This window comes from Phyllobates terribilis, unplaced genomic scaffold, assembly GCF_046119375.1.
Source record: "Phyllobates terribilis strain yellow unplaced genomic scaffold, ASM4611937v1 Scaffold_3__8_contigs__length_932513732, whole genome shotgun sequence".
Lineage (NCBI taxonomy): Eukaryota > Metazoa > Chordata > Amphibia > Anura > Dendrobatidae > Phyllobates > Phyllobates terribilis.
Window position 1 is genome coordinate 53,735,047 of NW_027362763.1, and position 21,514 is coordinate 53,756,560.

Here is a 21,514-nt window from a genome sequence, read left to right on the forward strand (position 1 = left end):
AGTGGGCACACAGCCTAAAAAAAATATTATAATTAATATTGTGCCAAATAAATTTCACGTGAACTATCACATGATCTATCACAGGGGATCATGTGACATGTCACGTGATACATCAGGTGTGTGTGGGGGGGGGGGGGGCGCACCTTCTAAACTGCCCGGGGCCCTTGCTACTCTTAATCCACCCCTGTGTAGGAGGCATCACAACTTACACCTCATGAACAAATGTCTTGTTGTAACATCTCTCAAATGCTGTGCCTTTTGTCTTATGAATTCATTTGTAATCTTGCCTGAAGTATTTTGGCACACAAGTATTTACATCGATTTTTCTGGCTAACATGGTGCCACAATATAACTTTGTATTGTACATCATGATTTTAGTGTTGGTATTTCACCCACAATATTTGGACCTCCTGAGTTCTGCTCCTCGGGGTCTCCCATATTGCACGTTAGGTGCAGGTTTTGGTAGATTCTCAGGAGCTTTATATCACCAGTTATTACATGTATATCTGGCCTCCCCTCCTCCAGTATATGTATTCTGCTCACTCGGCTGTGGCATCATATGAGTTAACATCTGACGACTCCGGGTTCAGCCATCGTTTCCTGCCACCTCTTTGTCTTGGGCGATCGGGAGGTTGGTCCGTGATCCGCGACGATCACTTTGCTGCATTACAATAGAAATGTGCTATCAATTTTTTTATCTCTCTTTTATCGATTGTTATTGTTCCGAACCCCTCAGAAGTTGATTTTCGGCACTGAGAACAGAATGGACGACGGCCAAGTGTCTGCTGTAATAATATTATACCTTGATCTTGGTTACTGGATCCAATTTACTTGTGCATAGATCGCCGCAGAGACTAACTGCTTCCTGACGGGTTTTCTGGATAGAACAGAGTCGGGCTGGAGAGAAAAGGGTTACATTAAAGGATCCCAAAACAGTGTACACAGTGACTGCACCAGCAGAATAGTGAGTGCAGCTCTGGAGTATAATACAGGATGTAACTCAGGATCAGTAATGTAATGTATGTACACAGTGACTGTACCAGCAGAATAGTGAGTGCAGCTCTGGAGTATAATACAGGATGTAACTCAGGATCAGTACAGGATCAGTAATGTAATGTATGTACACAGTGACTCCACCAGCAGAATAGTGAGTGCAGCTCTGGAGTATAATACAGGATGTAACTCAGGATCAGTAATGTAATGTATGTATACAGTGACTGTACCAGCAGAATAGTGAGTGCAGCTCTGGAGTATAATACAGGATGTAACTCAGGATCAGTAATGTAATGTATGTACACAGTGACTGCACCAGCAGAATAGTGAGTGCAGCTCTGGAGTATAATACAGGATGTAACTCAGGATCAGTGCAGGATCAGTAATGTAATGTATGTACACAGTGACTGCACCAGCAGAATAGTGAGTGCTGCTCTGGAGTATAATACAGGATGTAACTCAGGATCAGTAATGCAATGTATGTACACAGTGACTCCACCAGCAGAATAGTGAGTGCAGCTCTGGAGTATAATACAGGATGTAACTCAGGATCAGTATAGGATCAGTAATGTAATGTATGTACACAGTGACCGCACCAGCAGAATAGTGAGTGCAGCTCTGGAGTATAATATAGGATGTAACTCAGGATCAGTAATGTAATGTATGTACACAGTGACTGCACCAGCAGAATAGTGAGTGCAGCTCTGGAGTATAATACAGGATGTAACTCAGGATCAGTACAGGATCAGTAATGTAATGTATGTACACAGTGACTGCACCAGCAGAATAGTGAGTGCAGCTCTGGAGTATAATATAGGATGTAACTCAGGATCAGTAATGTATGTGCACAGTGACTGCACCAGCAGAATAGTGAGTGCAGCTCTGGAGTATAATACAGGATGTAACTCAGGATCAGTAATGTAATGTATGTACACAGTGACTCCACCAGCAGAATAGTGAGTGCAGCTCTGGAGTATAATACAGGATGTAACTCAGGATCAGTACAGGATCAGTAATGTAATGTATGTACACAGTGACTGCACCAGCAGGATAGTGAGTGCAGCTCTGGAGTATAAAACAGGATATAACTCAGGATCAGTAATGTAATGTATGTAGACCGTGACTGCACCAGCAGAATAGTGAGTGCAGCTCTGGGGTATAATACAGGATGTAACTCAGGATCAGTACAGGATCAGTAATGTAATGTATGTACACAGTGACTGCACCAGCAGAATAGTGAGTGCAGCTCTGGAGTATAATATAGGATGTAACTCAGGATCAGTACAGGATCAGTAATGTAATGTATGTACACAGTGACTCCACCAGCAGAATAGTGAGTGCAGCTCTGGAGTATAATACAGGATGTAACTCAGGATCAGTACAGGATCAGTAATGTAATGTATGTACACAGTGACTACACCAGCAGAATAGTGAGTGCTGCTCTGGAGTATAATACAGGATGTAACTCAGGATCAGTAATGTAATGTATGTACACAGTGACTGCACCAGCAGAATAGTGAGTGCTGCTCTGGAGTATAATACAGGAGGTAACTCAGGATCAGTAATGTAATGTATGTGCACAGTGACTGCACCAGCAGAATAGTGAGTGCAGCTCTGGAGTATAATACAGGATGTAACTCAGGATCAGTAATGTAATGTATGTACACAGTGACTGCACCAGCAGAATAGTGAGTGCTGCTCTGGGGTATAATACAGGATGTAACTCAGGATCAGTAATGTATGTACACAGTGACTGCACCAGCAGAATAGTGAGTGCAGCTCTGGAGTATAATACAGGATGTAACTTATGATAAGTAATGTAATGTATGTACACAGTGGCTGCACCAGCAGAATAGTGAGTGCAGCTCTGGAGGATAATACAGGATGTAACTCAGGATCAGTAATGTATGTACACAGTGACTGCACCAGCAGAATAGTGAGTTTTGCTCTGGGGTATAATACAGGATGTGACTCAGGATCAGTACAGGATCAGTAATGTAATGTATGTACACAGTGACTGCACCAGCAGAATAGTGAGTGCAGCTCTGGAGTATAATACAGGATGTAACCCAGGATCAGTAATGTAATGTATGTACACAGTGTCTGCACCAGCAGTATAGTGAGTGCAGCTCTGGGGTATAATACAGGATGTAACTCGGGATCAGTACAGGATTAGTAATGTAATGTATGTGCACAGCGACTGCACCAGCAGAATAGTGAGTGCTGCTCTAGAGTATAATACAGGATGTAACTCAGGATCAGTAATGTAATGTATGTACACAGTGACTGCACCAGCAGAATAGTGAGTGCAGCTCTGAAGTATAATACAGGATGTAACTCTGGATCAGTAATGTAATGTATGTACACAGTGACTGCACCAGCAGAATAGTGAGTGCTGCTCTGGGGTATAATACACGATGTAACTCAGGATCAGTAATGTAATGTATGTACACAGTGACTGCACCAGCAGAATAGTGAGTGCAGCTCTTAAGTATAATACAGGATGTAACTCAGGATCAGTAATGAAATGTATGTACACAGTGACTGCACCAGCAGAATAGTGAGTGCAGCTCTGGGGTATAATACACGATGTAACTCAGGATCAGTAATGTAATGTATGTACACAGTGACTGCACCAGCAGAATAGTGAGTGCTGTTCTGGGGTATAATACACGATGTAACTCAGGATCAGTAATGTAATGTATGTACACAGTGACTGCACCAGCAGAATAGTGAGTGCAGCTCTGGAGTATAATACAGGATGTAACTCAGGATCAGTACATTATCAGTGATGTAATGTATGTACACAGTGATTGCATCAGCAGAATAGTGAGTGCAGCTCTGGAGTATAATACAGGATGTAACTCAGGATCAGTAATGTAATGTATGTACGCAGTGACTGCACCAGCAGAATAGTGAGTGCAGCTCTGGCGTATAATACAGGATGTAACACAGGATCAGTAATGTACTGTATGTACACAGTGATTGCATCAGCAGAATAGTGAGTGCAGCTCTGGAGTATAATATAGGATGTAACTCAGGATCAGTAATGTAATGTATGTACGCAGTGACTGCACCAGCAGAATAGTGAGTTCAGCTCTGGAGTATAATACAGGATGTAACTCAGGATCAGTACAGGATCAGTAATGTAAAGTATGTACACAGTGACTGCACCAGCAGAATAGCGAGTGCAGCTCTGGAGTATAAGGCTGAGTTCACACGATGCGTTTTTCATGCTTTTCCGCGGCGTTTTTGCAGTTGCGGAAACGCATGAAAAACGCATGGTAGAAGGGCAGCAATGTTCCCCAATTGAAATCCGCATGTGCTGTGCCCATGATGCGGATTTTTCCGCAGCGTAAACGCTGCGGTCAAAAATCCGCAACATGTCAATTCATTTTGCGGAAACGCTGCTCTTTTGCCGCCATTGACTTGCATTAGACCGCATGGAATCCGCATCACTATATATGTTGATGTGCTTTTCATGCGGTCTAATGTGCGGATGGTACCCGGGTGTGGAGGAGAGGACTCTCATCCAGACCCAGGTACCATTAAAAAAAAAAGAATAAAATAAAAAATATATATATTCTCACCTTCTGACGGCCCGCGCACCGCTCCTGCTTGGTTCCCGGCATTTCGGGGTTGAATGAAGAAGGACCTTCGCTGACGTCAGAGTCATGTGACAGGTCACGTGACGCTGACGTCGGAAGGTCCTAAAGTCTTCACTGCCGGCAGCCGGGACCGAGCGAAGCCGGACACCGGGGGCCATCAGAGGGTAAAGTATATATTTATTTTTTGACATTCACACACTATATAAATCCATGCCAGTTGCATGAATTTATATAGTGTGAAGTTGACAAGCTCTTTCCAAGTGATGCTAAAATCGCTTGTCAACCCGCATGCGGAAATGAAAGTGAAGACCGCTTCACATCCGCATGTCCCTGGCAGGAAACCGCATGTACAATCCGCATGTACAATCCGCATGTACAATCCGCATGTGTTTTTTCCTGCCAGAGAGATGCAGAAACGCTCAGGAAAAAATCCTGAGCTTTTCTGCATCGTGTGCACATACCCTTATACAGGATGTAACTTATGATAAGTAATGTAATGTATGTACACAGTGACTGCACCAGCAGAATAGTGAGTGCAGCTCTGGAGTATAATACAGGAGGTAACTCAGGATCAGTACAGGATCAGTAATGTAATGTATGTACACAGTGACTGCACCAGCAGAATAGTGAGTGCAGCTCTGGAGTATAATACAGGAGGTAACTCAGGATCAGTACAGGATCAGTAATGTAATGTATGTACACAGTGACTGCACCAGCAGAATAGTGAGTGCAGCTCTGGAGTATAATACAGGAGGTAACTCAGGATCAGTACAGGATCAGTAATGTAATGCATATACACAGTGACTGCACCAGCAGAATAGTGATTGCAGCTCTGGAGTATAATACAGGATGTAACTCAGGATCAGTAATGTAATGTATGTACACAGTGACTGCACCAGCAGAATAGTGAGTGCAGCTCTGGAGTATAATACAGGATGTAACTCAGGATCAGTAATGTAATATATGTACACAGTGACTGCACCAGCAGAATAGTGAGTGCAGCTCTGGAGTATAATACAGGATGTAACTCAGGATCAGTAATGTAATATATGTACACAGTGACTCCACCAGCAGAATAGTGAGTGCAGCTCTGGAGTATAATACAGGATGTAACTCAGGATCAGTAATGTAATGTATGTACACAGTGACTGCACCAGCAGAATAGTGAGTGCAGCTCTGGAGTATAATACAGGATGTAACTCAGAATCAGTAATGTAATGTATGTACACAGTGACTGCACCAGCAGAATAGTGAGTGCAGCTCTGGAGTATAATACAGGATGTAACTCAGAATCAGTAATGTAATGTATGTACACAGTGACTGCACCAGCAGAATAGTGAGTGCAGCTCTGGAGTATAATACAGGATGTAACTCAGAATCAGTAATGTAATGTATGTACACAGTGACTGCACCAGCAGAATAGTGAGTGCAGCTCTGGAGTATAATACAGGATGTAACTCAGGATCAGTAATGTAATGTATGTACACAGTGACTGCACCAGCAGAATAGTGAGTGCAGCTCTGAAGTATAACACAAGATATGCACAGACTTTTGTATTCCTTTGGTATCATTTACCACTCCTTTCTACATTGCTGTAGAGTGGCATACCATCATTTCATATGAATTATCATCCACTGCATAGGTGATTACAAGGAGATCGGTGTAGGTCCTCCTATCTGGACCTTAATTTTCTCTCCCCAGTTCACCTTACCCTGCTGGACTGAGGCAGTGGAGCTATATACAGCAGGTTGCCTGCACATCCTGCTGCTCTAGTACATTCCCTGGCTGCAGTAACATGGCGCCTGCACAACCTGATGATCTGTTCATCTTCTCCTTGTAGCGGTACATTATTAGTGGGGACTTCCACTGATCACATAGCCAGTGAATAAGTTTATATATTTTTTGCTTTGGAATATCCCTTTAAGAGCGCATTTCTTTTCCAGAAAGGTAATGCATTGTTGCTACAATGTAGAAACCAGAGAATATGGGCGGCATGTAATAAATACACTGTGTCGGGTCACATACATACACTTCTCGTGACAACTGTTCTTTCTTTTCTCACTGTTGGGGTCTCCTTTAATTCCCCCATATCTTATCTGTTCACATACCGCAGCCCAGGTCGGGGCGCGTGCTTTTCGTGTTTGCATATAATAACACCGGATAATTGCGAACACTTGAATTTTTCAGCTATTTTAATGAGAACCAGTATCCTGACGAGGCCAAGCGGGAGGAAATCGCCAACGCATGCAACGCGGTTATACAGAAACCAGGTGAGTGACTGATCTGCAGCACGGAGTCAGGTCACAACAGCAGCATGAAGGATATACTAAAGCAGTGTAGCAGTGAAATCAGCTCCAAGGGTGAGATAAAACTCGTGAAAGCAGGCAATTAGATAACATTATGCACCAGTATAAATGTGGATCAAGCATAGGGTTGAGGTTAAAAAAAAAAAAAAAATTAATATTAAGCTACATCGGCATTGAAGACCTTATACAGTAGCACTGAGCGGTGTAGGTGTGAATCCCTATCAGGGGTAAGATAAAACACTTACTAGAAAGTAATAGGAGAATTAGAAGACATTATACAGGAGTATTGACCATGTGAATCCTGCATAGGTTTGAGCGAGAATACTTTACAAGTAAGCTACATGAACATGGAGAACATTATGCCGTAGTACTGAGCAGTGTAGGTGTGAATCCTTATTAGGGGTAAGATAAAACATTATAAAGTAATAGGAGAATTAGAAGACCTTATACTGTAGTATTGACCAGTGTAAACGTGAATCCACCGTAGGGTTGAGTGAGAATACTTTTACTAGTAAGCTACATCAGCCTGGAAAACATTATACAGTAGCACTGAGTAGTGTAGTTGTGAATCCTGCTCTGGAATGAGAGAAAATGTTTACTAGAAAGCAGTAGGAGAACTAAAATACCATATACAGCAGTATTGACCAGTGTAAATGTGAATCCACCATAGGGTTGAGCGAGAATACTTTTACTAGTAAGCTACATCAGCCTGGAAAACATACAGCAGCACTGACTAGTGTAGATGTGAATCCTGCTCTGGAGAGAGAGAGAGAACTTTTCCTAGAAAGCAGTAGGAGAATTAGAAGACCATATACAGCAGTACTGACCAGTATAAATGTGAATCCAGCATGGTATTGAGATGAAAAAAAAAAAAAAAAATACTAGAAAGCTGCATCAGCATAGTACAGAAGTACAGCAGTGAATCCAACTCAGAGAGGAGATAAAATCTTGAAAGCAGTAAAATCGGAAGACTTTATACATCAGTACTGAGCAGGGTTTGTGTGAATTCCAGCTCTGTGGTGAGATTAAACACTATAAAGGCTACAGCATGTTTGAGATTATTGAGCGGTGTAGTTGTGAATGCAACTCTGTCGAGATAAAAGATTTACTAAAATGGCAGTAGCAACAAGGAGGACACTATACAGCAGTAATGAGCAGTGTAGATGTGAATCCAGCATAGGGTTGAGTTTTAAAACTAAACTAATAGAAGGCTACATCAGTATTTAAGATACAGCACTGAGCAGTGTAGATGTGAACCCAGCTTTGGGGCGAAGTAAACACTTACTAGATAGCTGCAGCACAGAATAATTGTACCCAGTGATACTATGATACCCATCGTACACAGAAAGCCGAGTGTCTCTTGTGGGGGTCTGTATACAAAGTAGTGTCTTGCTGATTCCGGATGGGAGTGGAGCCAACAGAGGTTCCCACCGGTGACCTCTCGTGTTGTTTGGAGCCGCTGGCACCAGTTTCACACCCTCGCAAATGTCACAGAAAGATGTTTTGTTTGTCATCTTTGCATATTATTCAGCAAAGACCTTGAAATGTGATGTAAAAATCCGGGCGATCTCCATAATTTATGTCTGAACAATAATTCATTCTCTATTAAAGGCCTTGGTGGGGAGCCAGCCCGCTTAAAACCAGCGCCGTGCCAAGTTATCTTTGGCATCGGCTCGTGTAAGGTGCTCAGAAATGACAGCGGCGGCTTCACCGCCCGTCCTGCTTCTCAAGGTCACGAGTGCAGACGGTGCGCTGGGGGATTACATGTACGGTGCGATGTATAGATAGGAGAGCAGAAAACTGCACGTAGAGTACCGTAGGCTTCCTCTGCGCTTTCTATCACCTCCCAGCCTCAGGGCATGCTGGTCATTGTAGTGTGCAGCCGCTCGGCAGCCACAGGTTGGTGACCACGACTGTAGGATCCAGTTAAGGCACAAACATCTCTGGAAGGCTATCCAGAAAAAGATGATGGTAGGTGTCGGCTCCTGGGTATGTTCCAGCCTCACATTAAAGGGTTATCCCAACCCAGAAAGTGATGAACAAGCACTGGGACAAGAGAAGGTCTGAGGCCCAGGACCCTACTGTCTTGAGAATTGAGAATGTTAGGTCCCCTTTAGTCCATGTTAACATACAGTAATACAAATGTATTACAATTTTTTTTTTTAACTCGTAATTCCAAGAAATGTTCCCAAAGTGCACTGTAGACATGGTGGGAGTATATACTGTATATACTGTATGTGGGGGAAGATTTAGGAGGAAGAAATGTCATGAACGGACTTGTTACCCCAGTGGATCCTATTATAGGACCGTGCAGTGAGCTCTGCTCCACCGGCAGTTCTGTCAAGTTATTAAAAGCAGATGGCATGGTGGGGGGTCGGGTGTTATTTACCTGGGCATGGGGCGTTAAGGCCGGGTGTTATGCACCTGAGAGGGGGGCATGGGGCCGGGTGTTATGCCCCCCGGGGGGAGGGGGGGGCGTTGGGGCCGGGTGTTATGCCCCCCGGGGGGAGGGGGGGGCGTTGGGGCCGGGTGTTATGCCCCCCGGGGGGAGGGGGGGGGGCGTTGGGGCCGGGTGTTATGCCCCCCGGGGGGAGGGGGGGGCGTTGGGCCCGGATGTTATGCCCCCCGGGGGGAGGGGGGGGGCGTTGGGGCCCGGATGTTATGCCCCCCGGGGGGAGGGGGGGGGCGTTGGGGCCGGGTGTTATGCCCCCCGGGGTGAGGGGGGGGGGCGTTGGGGCCGGGTGTTATGCACCCCGGGGTGAGGGGGGCGTTGGGGCCGGGTGTTATGCACCTCGGGGTGAGGGGGGGGGGGGGCGTTGGGGCCGGGTGTTATGCACCCCGGGGTGAGGGGGGCGTTGGGGCCGGGTGTTATGCACCTCGGGGTGAGGGGGGGGGGGGGCGTTGGGGCCGGGTGTTATGCACGGGTCTGAATTAAATGTGATTCAGACATTAGGAGGTGCGTCCCAGCACTTCTCTGCATGTAGTGTGCATTGTATCTCCCTGCAGGTTAAGCGATGATGTTTATGCTTCTGTAATATGACGGAGCGACTTCTTATTTCAGGCAAGAAGCTCTCCGACCTGGAACGTGTCACCTCCTTGAAAGTCTACAACTGGTTCGCCAACAGACGGAAGGAGATCAAAAGAAGAGCCAATATCGGTAATGTATCACGGCAAGATTTCCACTGATTTATTACTCTGTCGCCTTCATAACTTGTCAGAAAAACTTCCAAACGTGAAAACATCTGAAATTATCAGAATTAAATGACTCGCTGATGAGCAGAGAGGGTTTTAAGGAATTCTTCTAATTGCCGCGGAAGGCTAACGAGCCCATAACACTATTGATGAGTGCGATAACCTGGGGATGTATCTGTAGTCGGGGTATTTAATATCGCCGGCAGATAATGAATGGCACATTCAGGCTCCTGTCTGTGTTCTCCGTCTCCGGCAGGTTATTACATTTATTGCTCTTGCATGTATAATTAGCACATACATATGCAGCTGAATGCTCATTAGTGATAAATTTAGCCTCCGATTAACATAATACGTCCGACTCTGGTGATCATAGGGTTAAATGAGGCACTGAGGTTATGGGAATCGGTAGCACCCGACGTGTCTTACCTGAATCTTACTGGTGATGTCGGTCTTTCTCCGTTCTTTACTTATTCCATCTTTCTACCCCAGTTTTTGATTTCTTCCTTTTAATGTTGTATTTTACCCCTTAGCCTTTCATCTCTTCTACACCTTATCCTGTTACTTAAAACCTTTACTGCCTTGCCCCTTCATGTGTTGCCATCCTCTGTCTTTTGGCCTCTTACCTTCTCTCTGCTCCTTAGTCCTTTTCCTTTCAGCAATCTAAATCCCATCAGCATCTGGTGAGCGCCCGTCGCCTCCATCGCCGGTATCTGGCGACCGCCCGTCGCCTCCATCACTTCTTCTCGTCACTTGTACACAGTTTATGAAGGATCTCGGCAGGAGGTTGTTCCAAACATCTTGGAGACCTGACCCCAGATCTTCTGTGTATGAGGCTTGTGCAGATCCTCCTGTCTCTTCATGTTTTGCTCTACTTCTGTTCCCGGACTTATCTTGAGGTGTAACCTTTTTAGTGCTGAATGATACAGGGGCTTTTGCCCTTCTTCCGTCTTAGTGACCGGAGTATAAGTGTCACCAGACATTAATGGCTTCTGGTTTAGGAGTGGCGCACAGTTCTCTTTTATTTTTATTTTTTTTCTTTCCATTCCCTTACGTGTGTTTTATCGAGTGAGTGATTTATTTTACCATGGCAGATAATTTAGGGCCATATTTGCTTTTTTCGAAGAAGCAGCAATCCTGGAGAGTCATGGCATCGATGTACAAAGTCCTGGCGGTCATTCGAACAGTGACGACGTGGACGGAAATGACTATTCTGAACAGGTGAGCCTCTGGACTCTAGTGTTACAATGGGCGGACATCTTACATTGGCTCACCTTCACCCTTAAAGGGAATGTCCACTTTCATACCATATTTTACAGATCATATAATAGGCATAAACTGTTGTTTTCCATTGAACACAGTCAACACGCCTGTCATCAGATGACCGAACATTGGTTGGTGCAAGGACTACAGTGCAAAGAATTAATATAATTGAAGGGGGGGGTGGTTTTGATCTTGGCATACACCAAAAAAGCAAAAAATGCTGAGCGATATCAATTGTGACTGCAGCTCTTGAGTATAATGCAGGTTCTAAATGGGGCCATAAGCCACCAGAGGAGACCGGCAGCAGCAAGTAATTGGACAGAGGCAGAAGGTTCCCCTCTGTCGCGCCGGGGCCCCCCCTCTGTCGCGCCGGGGCCCCCCCTCTGTCGCGCCGTCGCTCCCCCCTGTCGCGCCGCCACTCCGTCACCTGAAAAAATGGCAAAATTATGGTTTCCAGAAATTAAAAATACAAAAATAAATGGGAAAAAAAAGGGCTGCCATATTAAACACTTTAACCTGAAAAATTTAAAAAAAAAGTTGTTGTTTTTTTTTTTTTTGCAATATGATGATGATGTGAAAACATTGTTGGGTTTTGAAGGTGCAAAATGCGTTGGGTCTTCAAGGAGTTAAGAGACTTTACAGAACGCCATTTACGTGTTGAGATTTAATTGGACGTTTTCCCTTTCTCTCTACATACTTAGGACGACAGCACCAGTCATAGCGATCACCAGGACCCCATCTCTCTGGCCGTGGAGTTGGCTGCTGTCAATCACACCATCCTGGCGCTACGCCGGCAAGGTACTGGAGAGATCAAGACAGAAGCTCTGGATGAGGACTGATGCCTAAAACACCGCGGGGGAAGGGTCATTCCGAGAAAAAAAAACTAATAACAATAATGTACTTTAGATTTTAGACGTAGCACCTTAGCAATCTTTCCTGGGTCCTTAATATGTGTTCCTATTATCAGTATAACTGCAGTCTCTCTCTTGTACGTCGAGTTAGCTGGTAGGGTCTCGTCCTGTGAAGATGGCATGGTGCCCATAATGCCCATACCCGTCGCGTCTGCTTTCTCAGTATTAATTCCAGCCATAACCCTCCGCCCCTGCGCCCTCCCAGGTCTAGAACAGTTTCCAAGTGCTTCCAGCCCCCGTCCTTCCTTCCTTCCTCTCGTACGTCCACCTCTTCGCTCTAAGCACTTTTTACATTTTTTTTATATATATATATAAATGTGTTTTTTTTTTTTTTTTACTCTGTGAAAGACTTTCTCCAAAGCAGGAAGCATTTAAAGAAGCGGTGACCCTACAGTCACGTGTCAGTAAGGGGCTGCAAAGCTAAAATATTTATTAGTATGATTATTATTTTTATAATTTTTTTATTTTTTCAGCAACCAGTTTTGCTTTCCAAAAAGGCAAAAAAAAGAAAACACTAAAAATTGTGCAGAAGCCGGAGACACTAAAAAAAGGAATTGTAAATGTCTCCGTCCATGCGTTGTGAATGGGAAATACTCAGTCCCATGTAAAATAATATATATCAGGTTTCTTTTATTATTTTAGACATATGTCACTCCTATGTGTCAGCGGGGGGGTTTGTACAGCAGCGACGTGAGCTGCTCGGTGTCCAGACTGTTAGTGAAGCAGCTCTGTCTGCCCCTCTCCCAGCAGGAACGCTCAGCACTGATGACCATTAGCAGGATTGCAGCCCCTCACCTTGGGATCTTATCGTCCGCCACCCCCCCACACTAAATAAGCCGGGACAGCCCTGACTCCTAATAATTTAATTATTGGGGAGGCGCCACTATAATCAGACTATTAGTCTTTTGGCGTTTTTATGGTCATGTTCGATAAGCAGATATTTTCCTAATGTTTTGAGGGGTTTTTTTTTTAGGTTTTTCAATTTGCCTTTAAATGGGTTGTACAGGATCAGAAAAAAAGTGTTGAAAACGGCACCACCCCTGTCCATGGGTAGAAGCAGGTACTGCAGCTCTTATGCATAGAAGTGAATGAGGCTGATGGACTAATTGAATTACTTGGGAGGCGAACCTGCTCCCCGACATCACATGAAATGGGGGTCTTTACTAATGAATGCACTTTTACTTTACTTTGGTAATTTTTCCGTCATGAATTCCCTTCTACTCTATTAGGGTCGTGAAAGTGTAACTGAGCGGTTTTAGGATCCCCGTCCCATTAGCTTGTATTTTGCTTCTTCACAACACTGCTCCAAGGACTGTTAAATCCCGTCCACTCACAAAGGGTCCCTGACCCTGTAGGGAACACGATAGTAGAGGTCATCAGTCTTTCATGGACCTGCCCAGGTGGGGCTGTAGGGGGGGACGCTATCCCCGGAAATGGCGTGGCTGTAGGGGGGGATGCTCCTTGACATGGGAGGGGCTGTAGGGGGGGCACTGTCCCCGGGAAGGGTGCGTCTGTAGGGGAGGCGGTTTCCCTCAGCCAGCCGCGGCTGTAGTAAGGCTCTTTCCCCGGGCCGAGTGCGGCTGTAGGAGGGGCGCTTTCCCCGGGACGGATGCCGCTGTAGGGGGGACGCTTTCTCCTGGATGGGCGTGGCTGTCGGATGGGAGATTTTTTTTTTTTTTTTCCCTCCGGGATGAGCGCGACTGTTGGAAGGGAGACTCTTTTTTTTTTTTTTCCCCGGGATGAGCACGACTGTCGGAAGGGAGACTTTTTCCCCGGGATGAGCGCAACTGTCGGAAGGGAGACTCTTTTTCCCTGGGATGAGCGTGACTGTCGGAAGGGAGACTCTTTTTTTTTTTCCCGGGATGAGCACGACTGTCGGAAGGGAGACTCTTTTTTTCCCTGGGATGAGCACGACTGTCGGAAGGGAGACTTTTTCCCCGGGATGAGCACGACTGTCGGAAGGGAGACTCTCTTTCCCCGGGATGAGCGCAACTGTCGGAAGGGAGACTCTTTCCCCGGGATGAGCGCAACTGTCGGAAGGGAGACTCTTTCCCCGGGATGAGCGCAACTGTCGGAAGGGAGACTCTTTCCCCGGGATGAGCGCGACTGTCGGAAGGGAGACTTTTTCCCCGGGATGAGCACGACTGTTGGAAAGGAGACTCTTTTTCCCCGGGATGAGCGCAACTGTCGGAAGGGAGACTCTTTTTCCTTGGGATGAGCACGACTGTCGGAAGGGAGACTCTTTCCCCGGGATGAGCGCAACTGTCGGAAGGGAGACTCTTTCCCCGGGATGAGCGCAACTGTCGGAAGGGAGACTTTTTCCCTGGGATGAGCGCAACTGTCGGAAGGGAGACTCTTTTTTTTCCCCGGGATGAGCGCAACTGTCGGAAGGGAGACTCTTTTTTTTTTTTTTTTTCCCCGGGATGAGCGAGACTGTCGGAAGGGAGACTCTTTTTTACCCCGGGATGAGCGAGACTGTCGGAAGGGAGACTTTTTCCCCGGGATGAGCGCTACTGTCGGAAGGGAGACTCTTTTTCCCTGGGATGAGCGCAACTGTCGGATGGAGACTTTCCCTGGGGCGGGTGTGGCTGTCAGAAGGGAGAGACTCTTTCCCCGGGGCGGGTGTGGCTGTCAGAAGGGAGAGATTCTTTCCCCGGGGTGGGTGTGGCTGTCAGAAGGGAGAGATTCTTTCCCCGGGGTGGGTGTGGCTGTCAGAAGGGAGACTCTTTCCCCGGGGTGGGTGTGGCTGTCAGAAGGGAGACTCTTTCCCCGGGGCGGGTGTGGCTGTCAGAAGGGAGAGACTCTTTCCCCGGGGCGGGTGTGGCTGTCAGAAGGGAGACTCTTTCCCCGGGGCGGGTGTGGCTGTCAGAAGGGAGACTCTTTCCCCGGGGCGGGTGTGGCTGTCAGAAGGGAGAGACTCTTTCTCCGGGGCGGGTGTGGCTGTCAGAAGGGAGACTCTTTCCCTGGGGTGGGTGTGGCTGTCAGAAGGGAGAGACTCTTTCCCCGGGGCGGGTGTGGCTGTCAGAAGGGAGACTCTTTCCCCGGGGTGGGTGTGGCTGTCGGAAGGGAGACTTTCTCCCCAGGACGGGCATGGCTGTTGGAAGGTGCCTTGTTTTATAATCTAGGGTGGCGAGTAATGTCGGTGGGACATTGAGAAGAAGTCGGGTGTCTGACAAGGGATTGAATGCTGAAGTTTTATAAAAACTTGTGACCTCCCAACAATGTAAGGGGCATTCTGATATCCTGATGGATCATCAACACTAAAACTACCCCCTAATGGTGTATAAGTTCCCTTTGTGCCGCAAGACTGGGCTGGTCCTCAGCAGCTGCCCACGTGGCGGCAGACTACAGGGGGGACAGTATTATAGTAGTTGTATTCCCGTCCATGGGAGACCATATTATAGAAGGTGTTTTTTTTAGATTTATTTATTTTTGTTTTTTTAGAGAGAATGGCTGAATGGATTTTAACAGGCAGGCAGTGATTCCTGGGATTAAAAAAAAAAAGTATGCAAATTGGCGCCCTCCCAAAGCGGTGTCTGTAGCGCCACCTATTGGATGCAGCCCCCCTTTTTTTTTTGTTGCAACAGTTAATCTCAAAGTATCTGAAATAGGTAAAATCTGAGAAGTGCGGGAGCGAAACGTCCAATTATCGGCACCGCCGCACGTCACACCAGCTTCATACTCATCGATTAGCAATAATTTTAATATTTCTCTACATTTATTTATTTTTTTACTTACATTCTTGCCAAATGCGATCGCAATGTAAGAAGCCTGCTGCAAATCTTCCGCTTATCACATTATTCATGTAAGAATGTTTTGGGGATTTTTGATTTTTTTTTTGTTACATTTTGTATTTTTTTTTTTTTTTTTAGGGTTAATTTAACAATAAGCTAAAGTGGGAAGCACGGCTGCGTCCCCCCCGCGGCTCTCCCAGATCTATTTTCAATAGCAGATATTTAATTTTTCTATATTTATGTGTGTGTGTGTATATATATATAAATGTGTTTTCTCTAGTTGTGTTGTATTAGGTGCCTTATTATATTGCAATTGGGGACATTTGAGTTTTTAGTTGTTTTTTTTTTATCCATTTTTACATATTTATGATCTGATAGAGTATTAAAATTTTTACACCTCTCCCCCCTTCATTCCCCCCATCCTCCGAAAATAATAAAAAAAAAAAATATATTGCTTCCCGGCCTGTAAATCTATAAACAAAAAATGAATTTTTCAAGAGAAAAATTTTATTTTTATTTTTCTCGTTTAAAAAGAAAAAAAAATGTTATTGAAATTATGATTTTTTATTTTTTTAAGTGCTGAATGGTAATTTTAGAAGATCTTTCTTAATATAATTCATATGAACTAGTTTTGTTTTATTTGCTACTCAACTTTTAAAGGATAAGAAAAAGACCATAAAACAGCGCCACATCTGTCCATAGGTTGTGTCTGGTATTGCAGCTCCATCCTATTTACTGCAATACCACACACAATCCATGAGCTGGTGGGGCGCTGGTTTAGGAGGTGGGGGGGGGGGGAAGCCAGTTTTTTTTTTTTGTTTTTTTTTGGTGTATGCCAAGTTTTTCATCTGCCCCTATATATTTTGCAGTCCTGAAGTGACCCTCGTACATCCACCCCTCCCAAGGGAATATGTGATCAGGGCCCCCCATTATATGGACATTGTTGTAGGGAGGTAAAAAAAACGCTAAAATAATAAGAGGTAAATAAACGGAACCAGCGGGACCGCCCCCGAGGAGCGCCTGGAGGGGTTTTAGTTTTCTCAGTGTTTTGTAAATCTCCATGTTGTATTATTTTATGGCACTTAGTTATTGGGGATGACGCGTACCCCTGTGTTATTGTGCAAGGGTCTGATGTCTCCTACATTTTAGGGATGTAGATCCAAAAATGTAAAGCGGTGCCAATGCAGGGGGGGTCCCCAGGGATCTGATAAAACTTTTTACTAGAATCTATCACCCTAAAACTTTCTGAAAAAAAAATAATCTGTAAATTGAATCTCAGTTGATAAAATATTAAAATTCCACTATCCCAAAAAGTCACTTTGGACCTAATTGTTCCCCTTTAGGATTTATTGTCGGCAGCTTTCATTGTGGTGAGATGAGGACTTTGCGTATCAGGGATATCGATGATTCATTTCCCAGTGATTTAAACCCCTATTAACCAGCGCTCAGCCCGGCCTGAGTTATGGCCGAGTGGGTGTTTTGGTTGTTTTTTTTTTTGGTACCTCGGAGCTGTATCTTCCTGGTCTGGTCTTCGGCTTTGTGTTTTCCGTACTTGTGTTTTGTATATTCTGTGGTCGGTTGATTAGTGGGCAAATGGGTGAAATTTGGGACTGAAATCTGGGACCTGATATTGAAAGAGACAGATACAGTTTGCATCAGGCCAAATTCTTCAACTGGGTTTAAAGGAGTATTCCTACCAAACCCATTGATCCCCTATCCACTGTGACTGCGAGGGTTTCCTCTTGCCCTCCCATCAAGTAGCTGGGAGAGTCCTGTGCAATTAGGAAGGCGTTTTGAGGCAATAGGATCAAAGACAGAGGGGGCGACACAACCTAGAAAATATGAGATGGGCTTTGGTATTTCTCATCCGTAGGTGGAGGACACGTTCCGAGGGTTCACGGGACAATTTGTAAAATTTTTGTTGTACAAATTTTCTGGTTGTTTGCCGAGCCTCGTGGAGTTGGGTACTAATTGATTCATAGGAGAGGACGTTGCTGTGAGATTGGGATTTTTTGGGGGGACATTGCCATGATATTTTTACAGCATTCACAACTCCTTGCCATTTCTGCCCCCGGTTTTTTTTTTTTGATCCTCATATGTTGTTGAACGTAGCTCCCGGTTGGACGCTTCATCGTCTCGTAGGAGAACTCATCCGACTTTGACTACCTTTGTATGTAGACTTACAAGCAAGTGCCTACAATTTTACATATGCTTCCTGCCCAGCCGATGAAATACCTCTGCCCTTGATGTGTTGTTGGGTCACTTCTCCAACAAGAAGCTCCACCCGAGTCTTCTTACCGCACCCCCATACCTGTAAAGAAGTTTTAAAAACTTCAAACCCTCCAGACTCAACGCAGTTGCTTGGTATTGGTTTTGGATTAGAAGACTGGTTGCTGAACGAGAACTTGTAGGGTATTCTGACCACCGACCTTCAGTGCTTATCCAAAAAATGCCTGGTAGGTAGTGTCCTTTCATGGCCAGACTCTAACATGGGTCAAGGAACTCTCGATCGGTGGGAATCCCAACCTACGAATGTCTGTGGCCGGAATACCATGTACTTTGATCATCGGTTGCCTGCGGTCGGTGACTGTCTGAGCCTCTGTACTAAAGCGAGTCACCAGGTTTTGAGGAAACTCTACTTTCCATTTCCTCAACTCTACGGACACGATGGCGGCCTCCACCCTACGGCCACCGATGATTGTTGTAACTATATGGCCGTCTCTCTGTGTTAATATTTATTATCGTGCTTGCTATTTTGTGTCCTTGCCTCGTCTACGTGCCATTGAGGGACATATAATTCACGCGAGTCTACTTTGTAAGACGGAAAGCAATATGATGAGGTTTCTTCATAACGAGATTCCAAAATAGGTGCAAAAATCACCCTGTGTTGTCATGAAAAGCCTTGAATGGTGACCCGCAATACTTGAAGATAAGATATATAGATCTATTCCTCCACCGAATTCTCATCTTCTACTTCCAGACTCATTTTTGAAGGGTGATAAATGGTCTGAAAGGTTATTGAGGATCGCCTCCGGACAACTCTGTACCCAAATCGGCTTCTCCACCATGATTATAATGCCCCGACGAATCGGTAGTAAGTAGGCGACATGGTTCGTTGGGTTGTTTGCAGTATTCGCGAAGAATCTCAAAACTGTGGGAGAGATCCTGTTGACTCTTAGAACTATTTGATAATATTGAATTCTCTGGTTTACCTCCCCCGTCCCCATCATAATCCAACTCTTGTACATAAGCCCCTCTGCCCCCCGCTTCTCCTATACTAGACACACCACATACACGAATGTACGCAACGTCCCAACAGCAAAGCTGACCCTTCCCAAACAACCCACCTCACCCCCTGCAAACTGGATGCTGCTTTATAAATGCAAATACAAAAAAAAAAGCTACAAAAATACGACAACTCCTGAGTCAAAAAAAAAAAATACATAAAATGCTAAGCTGAATTTATAAGCCTTGTTGCATATGAGCCAAAAGTGCAAAAAGCTCTTATTTACAACCTCTCCTGCCACTCAATATAAATATATATATATATATGAATATATTAAGATCACACTGTTCTACAAAAATTGTGTATTTGTATTTTTGTGTACGTACAATTTTTCTGCTAAGCAGAATGAGGATGTAGTATAGGATGAACGTCGCAAATTTAAATAAAAGGCTGTTTGGTTTCTTTTCAAAGTTACTTTTTTTTTCTTCTTTTTTTAACTTTTTTTTGGTCACTCGTGTCCTCTAATCCCATTGCTGCCCAAAAAAAAAAGAGGCTATGAGGTCTATGGAGCAGCATCGGGGGGGTTAGATACAGTATCAAACTGCCTGTCTTGTCTTATGTGTATAACACTGTTTTCCAAGGTGCAGTACCTCTCTCCTTCTATAGGGGGCGCTGGTTTGTATGTCATTGATTTAGAAGCATTTAATAAGAAAAAAGGGGTTCCATGTGGTGGAATTCCAAAATGTTCCTTAACTGGCCTACTTGTCATTGGCCATAGTTGACCACCACGGCTAGAGATGAATTAGCAGGACCCTGGTCCAGTCGCCATAGGACAGAAGCCTTCTACCCGCTGGCATCCCATGATCCTCTTTTGTTAAGCTGGACTGGTGTGTGTCACGCCACAAAGATGACATCATGGCCGGCTAAAAGAGTGCAACCAGGGGAGGTTTGCAGGGCTTCTGTCCGACTGAGTACGGCTATGTCCGCTGGACTTGTGTCCTCCAGAATTATTCTCTAACCACTTGTTTATTGAAGCCAACTTTTCCAAATTCACATCCAAAATAAAAAAGGCCAAATGACGGCCAATATTGTTTTTTTTAAAAAAATGAAATGTTTTCTCCCTGTCGGTCCCAATTATACCCAGAACTCGAAGAACTAAAATTATGACAAAGACGACTCTCTACAATGCAATTTCTCAGCCTAGATTAGTTGAAGACCTTGCCCCATCCCTAGTATCATTATAGGATCACGGTGAAAATAGGTTGTAATTTGGGGATTGTACCAATATGTAAAGATGCAAAAAGTTTTTTCCTTTTTTTTTTTTTTTTTTTTATCGAGACCACAAAGGAAAAACTTTTAGGGGTGTTACAGACCCCTGTGCAGGAGAGAAGTACTGCATCGTGTCGGGTAGGGCTCTGAAATATAACGATGTGTGTAGAAAATAAATCCTTGTTTCTATATGTGGATGGACGGAAAATTGTAAGAAACAAGCACCTATTGTATTCGAGAAGATAGTGAAGCCGAGTCCTGTATCATTGTATCTCCTATTCTGGATTAGTGCCTTTTGGACAGTAGACTGTTCTGTAATTAACATGTAGTATACTGCTTTTTTGTACAGTTTTTTTGTTTTAAGGATTTTTTTTTTTTTAATTTGTGTTTATTTTAGTATTGTACTACTAGGAAAATTAAACACAAAACCTGTAACTCAACGTCCGCGGTGTCGTCTGATGATTTTTTGTATCTGAAGTCTGGTTTATTTCTAGCAATGATCAGATTGTTTTCAATGGGATGCGGGTACTGTTCTGGTACCCCAACCGAACATTGGACTAAAGTTCGGAACGGGTACCAGAACCTGAACTTCCACCGGTCCGCTCATCCATAGTCCTCACATATCTCTACTGAGAGCTAAGCATGAGAGTCATCGAAGCTTTAAGCGAGAGGTGAGTTTAGTTTTTGGGTGTTTTTTGCAGAGTTTTGTGCAGATTCATTGGTAATCCAACAAATGGGATTCGTCAAGTTTTGCATCAAGCTACTTGGGGAATAACTGCAACGGATCTGCAAAAAAAAAATTGATTTGCTTCCTTGGTAATGATCTGTGCATCTTCCGCCCTAGAATTGTCTATGGCAATGACCACGAGCCGGAGAAATAAAGCTCCGACCACTGAAGAGATATTACGGGGCTCAGTTTAGAAACAAATAAAGGTCCGTGGACTTGTTTTTTGGGCAGAATATGAACGGGGTCCAGTAAAATCCAATTTACTTGCATTGGATTGTACTTTGTTGC

The 21,514-nt window shown here is 44.6% G+C and overlaps 1 protein-coding gene across 1 annotated transcript in view; it reads left to right on the forward strand.

The window, feature by feature from the left end:
* The window catches only part of HMBOX1 (homeobox containing 1), a 31,149-nt gene extending 10,582 nt beyond the window's left edge, over positions 1 to 20,567 (forward strand). Inside the window, exons 5-8 of the mRNA XM_073673433.1 lie at positions 6,789 to 6,871; positions 9,969 to 10,064; positions 11,223 to 11,317; positions 12,061 to 20,567. Coding sequence (XP_073529534.1) covers positions 6,789 to 6,871; positions 9,969 to 10,064; positions 11,223 to 11,317; positions 12,061 to 12,198 — 412 coding nt within the window. The 3' untranslated portion in view covers positions 12,199 to 20,567. The remainder of the gene's footprint in view (positions 1 to 6,788; positions 6,872 to 9,968; positions 10,065 to 11,222; positions 11,318 to 12,060) is intronic.
* The last annotated feature ends 947 nt before the right edge of the window (positions 20,568 to 21,514 follow it).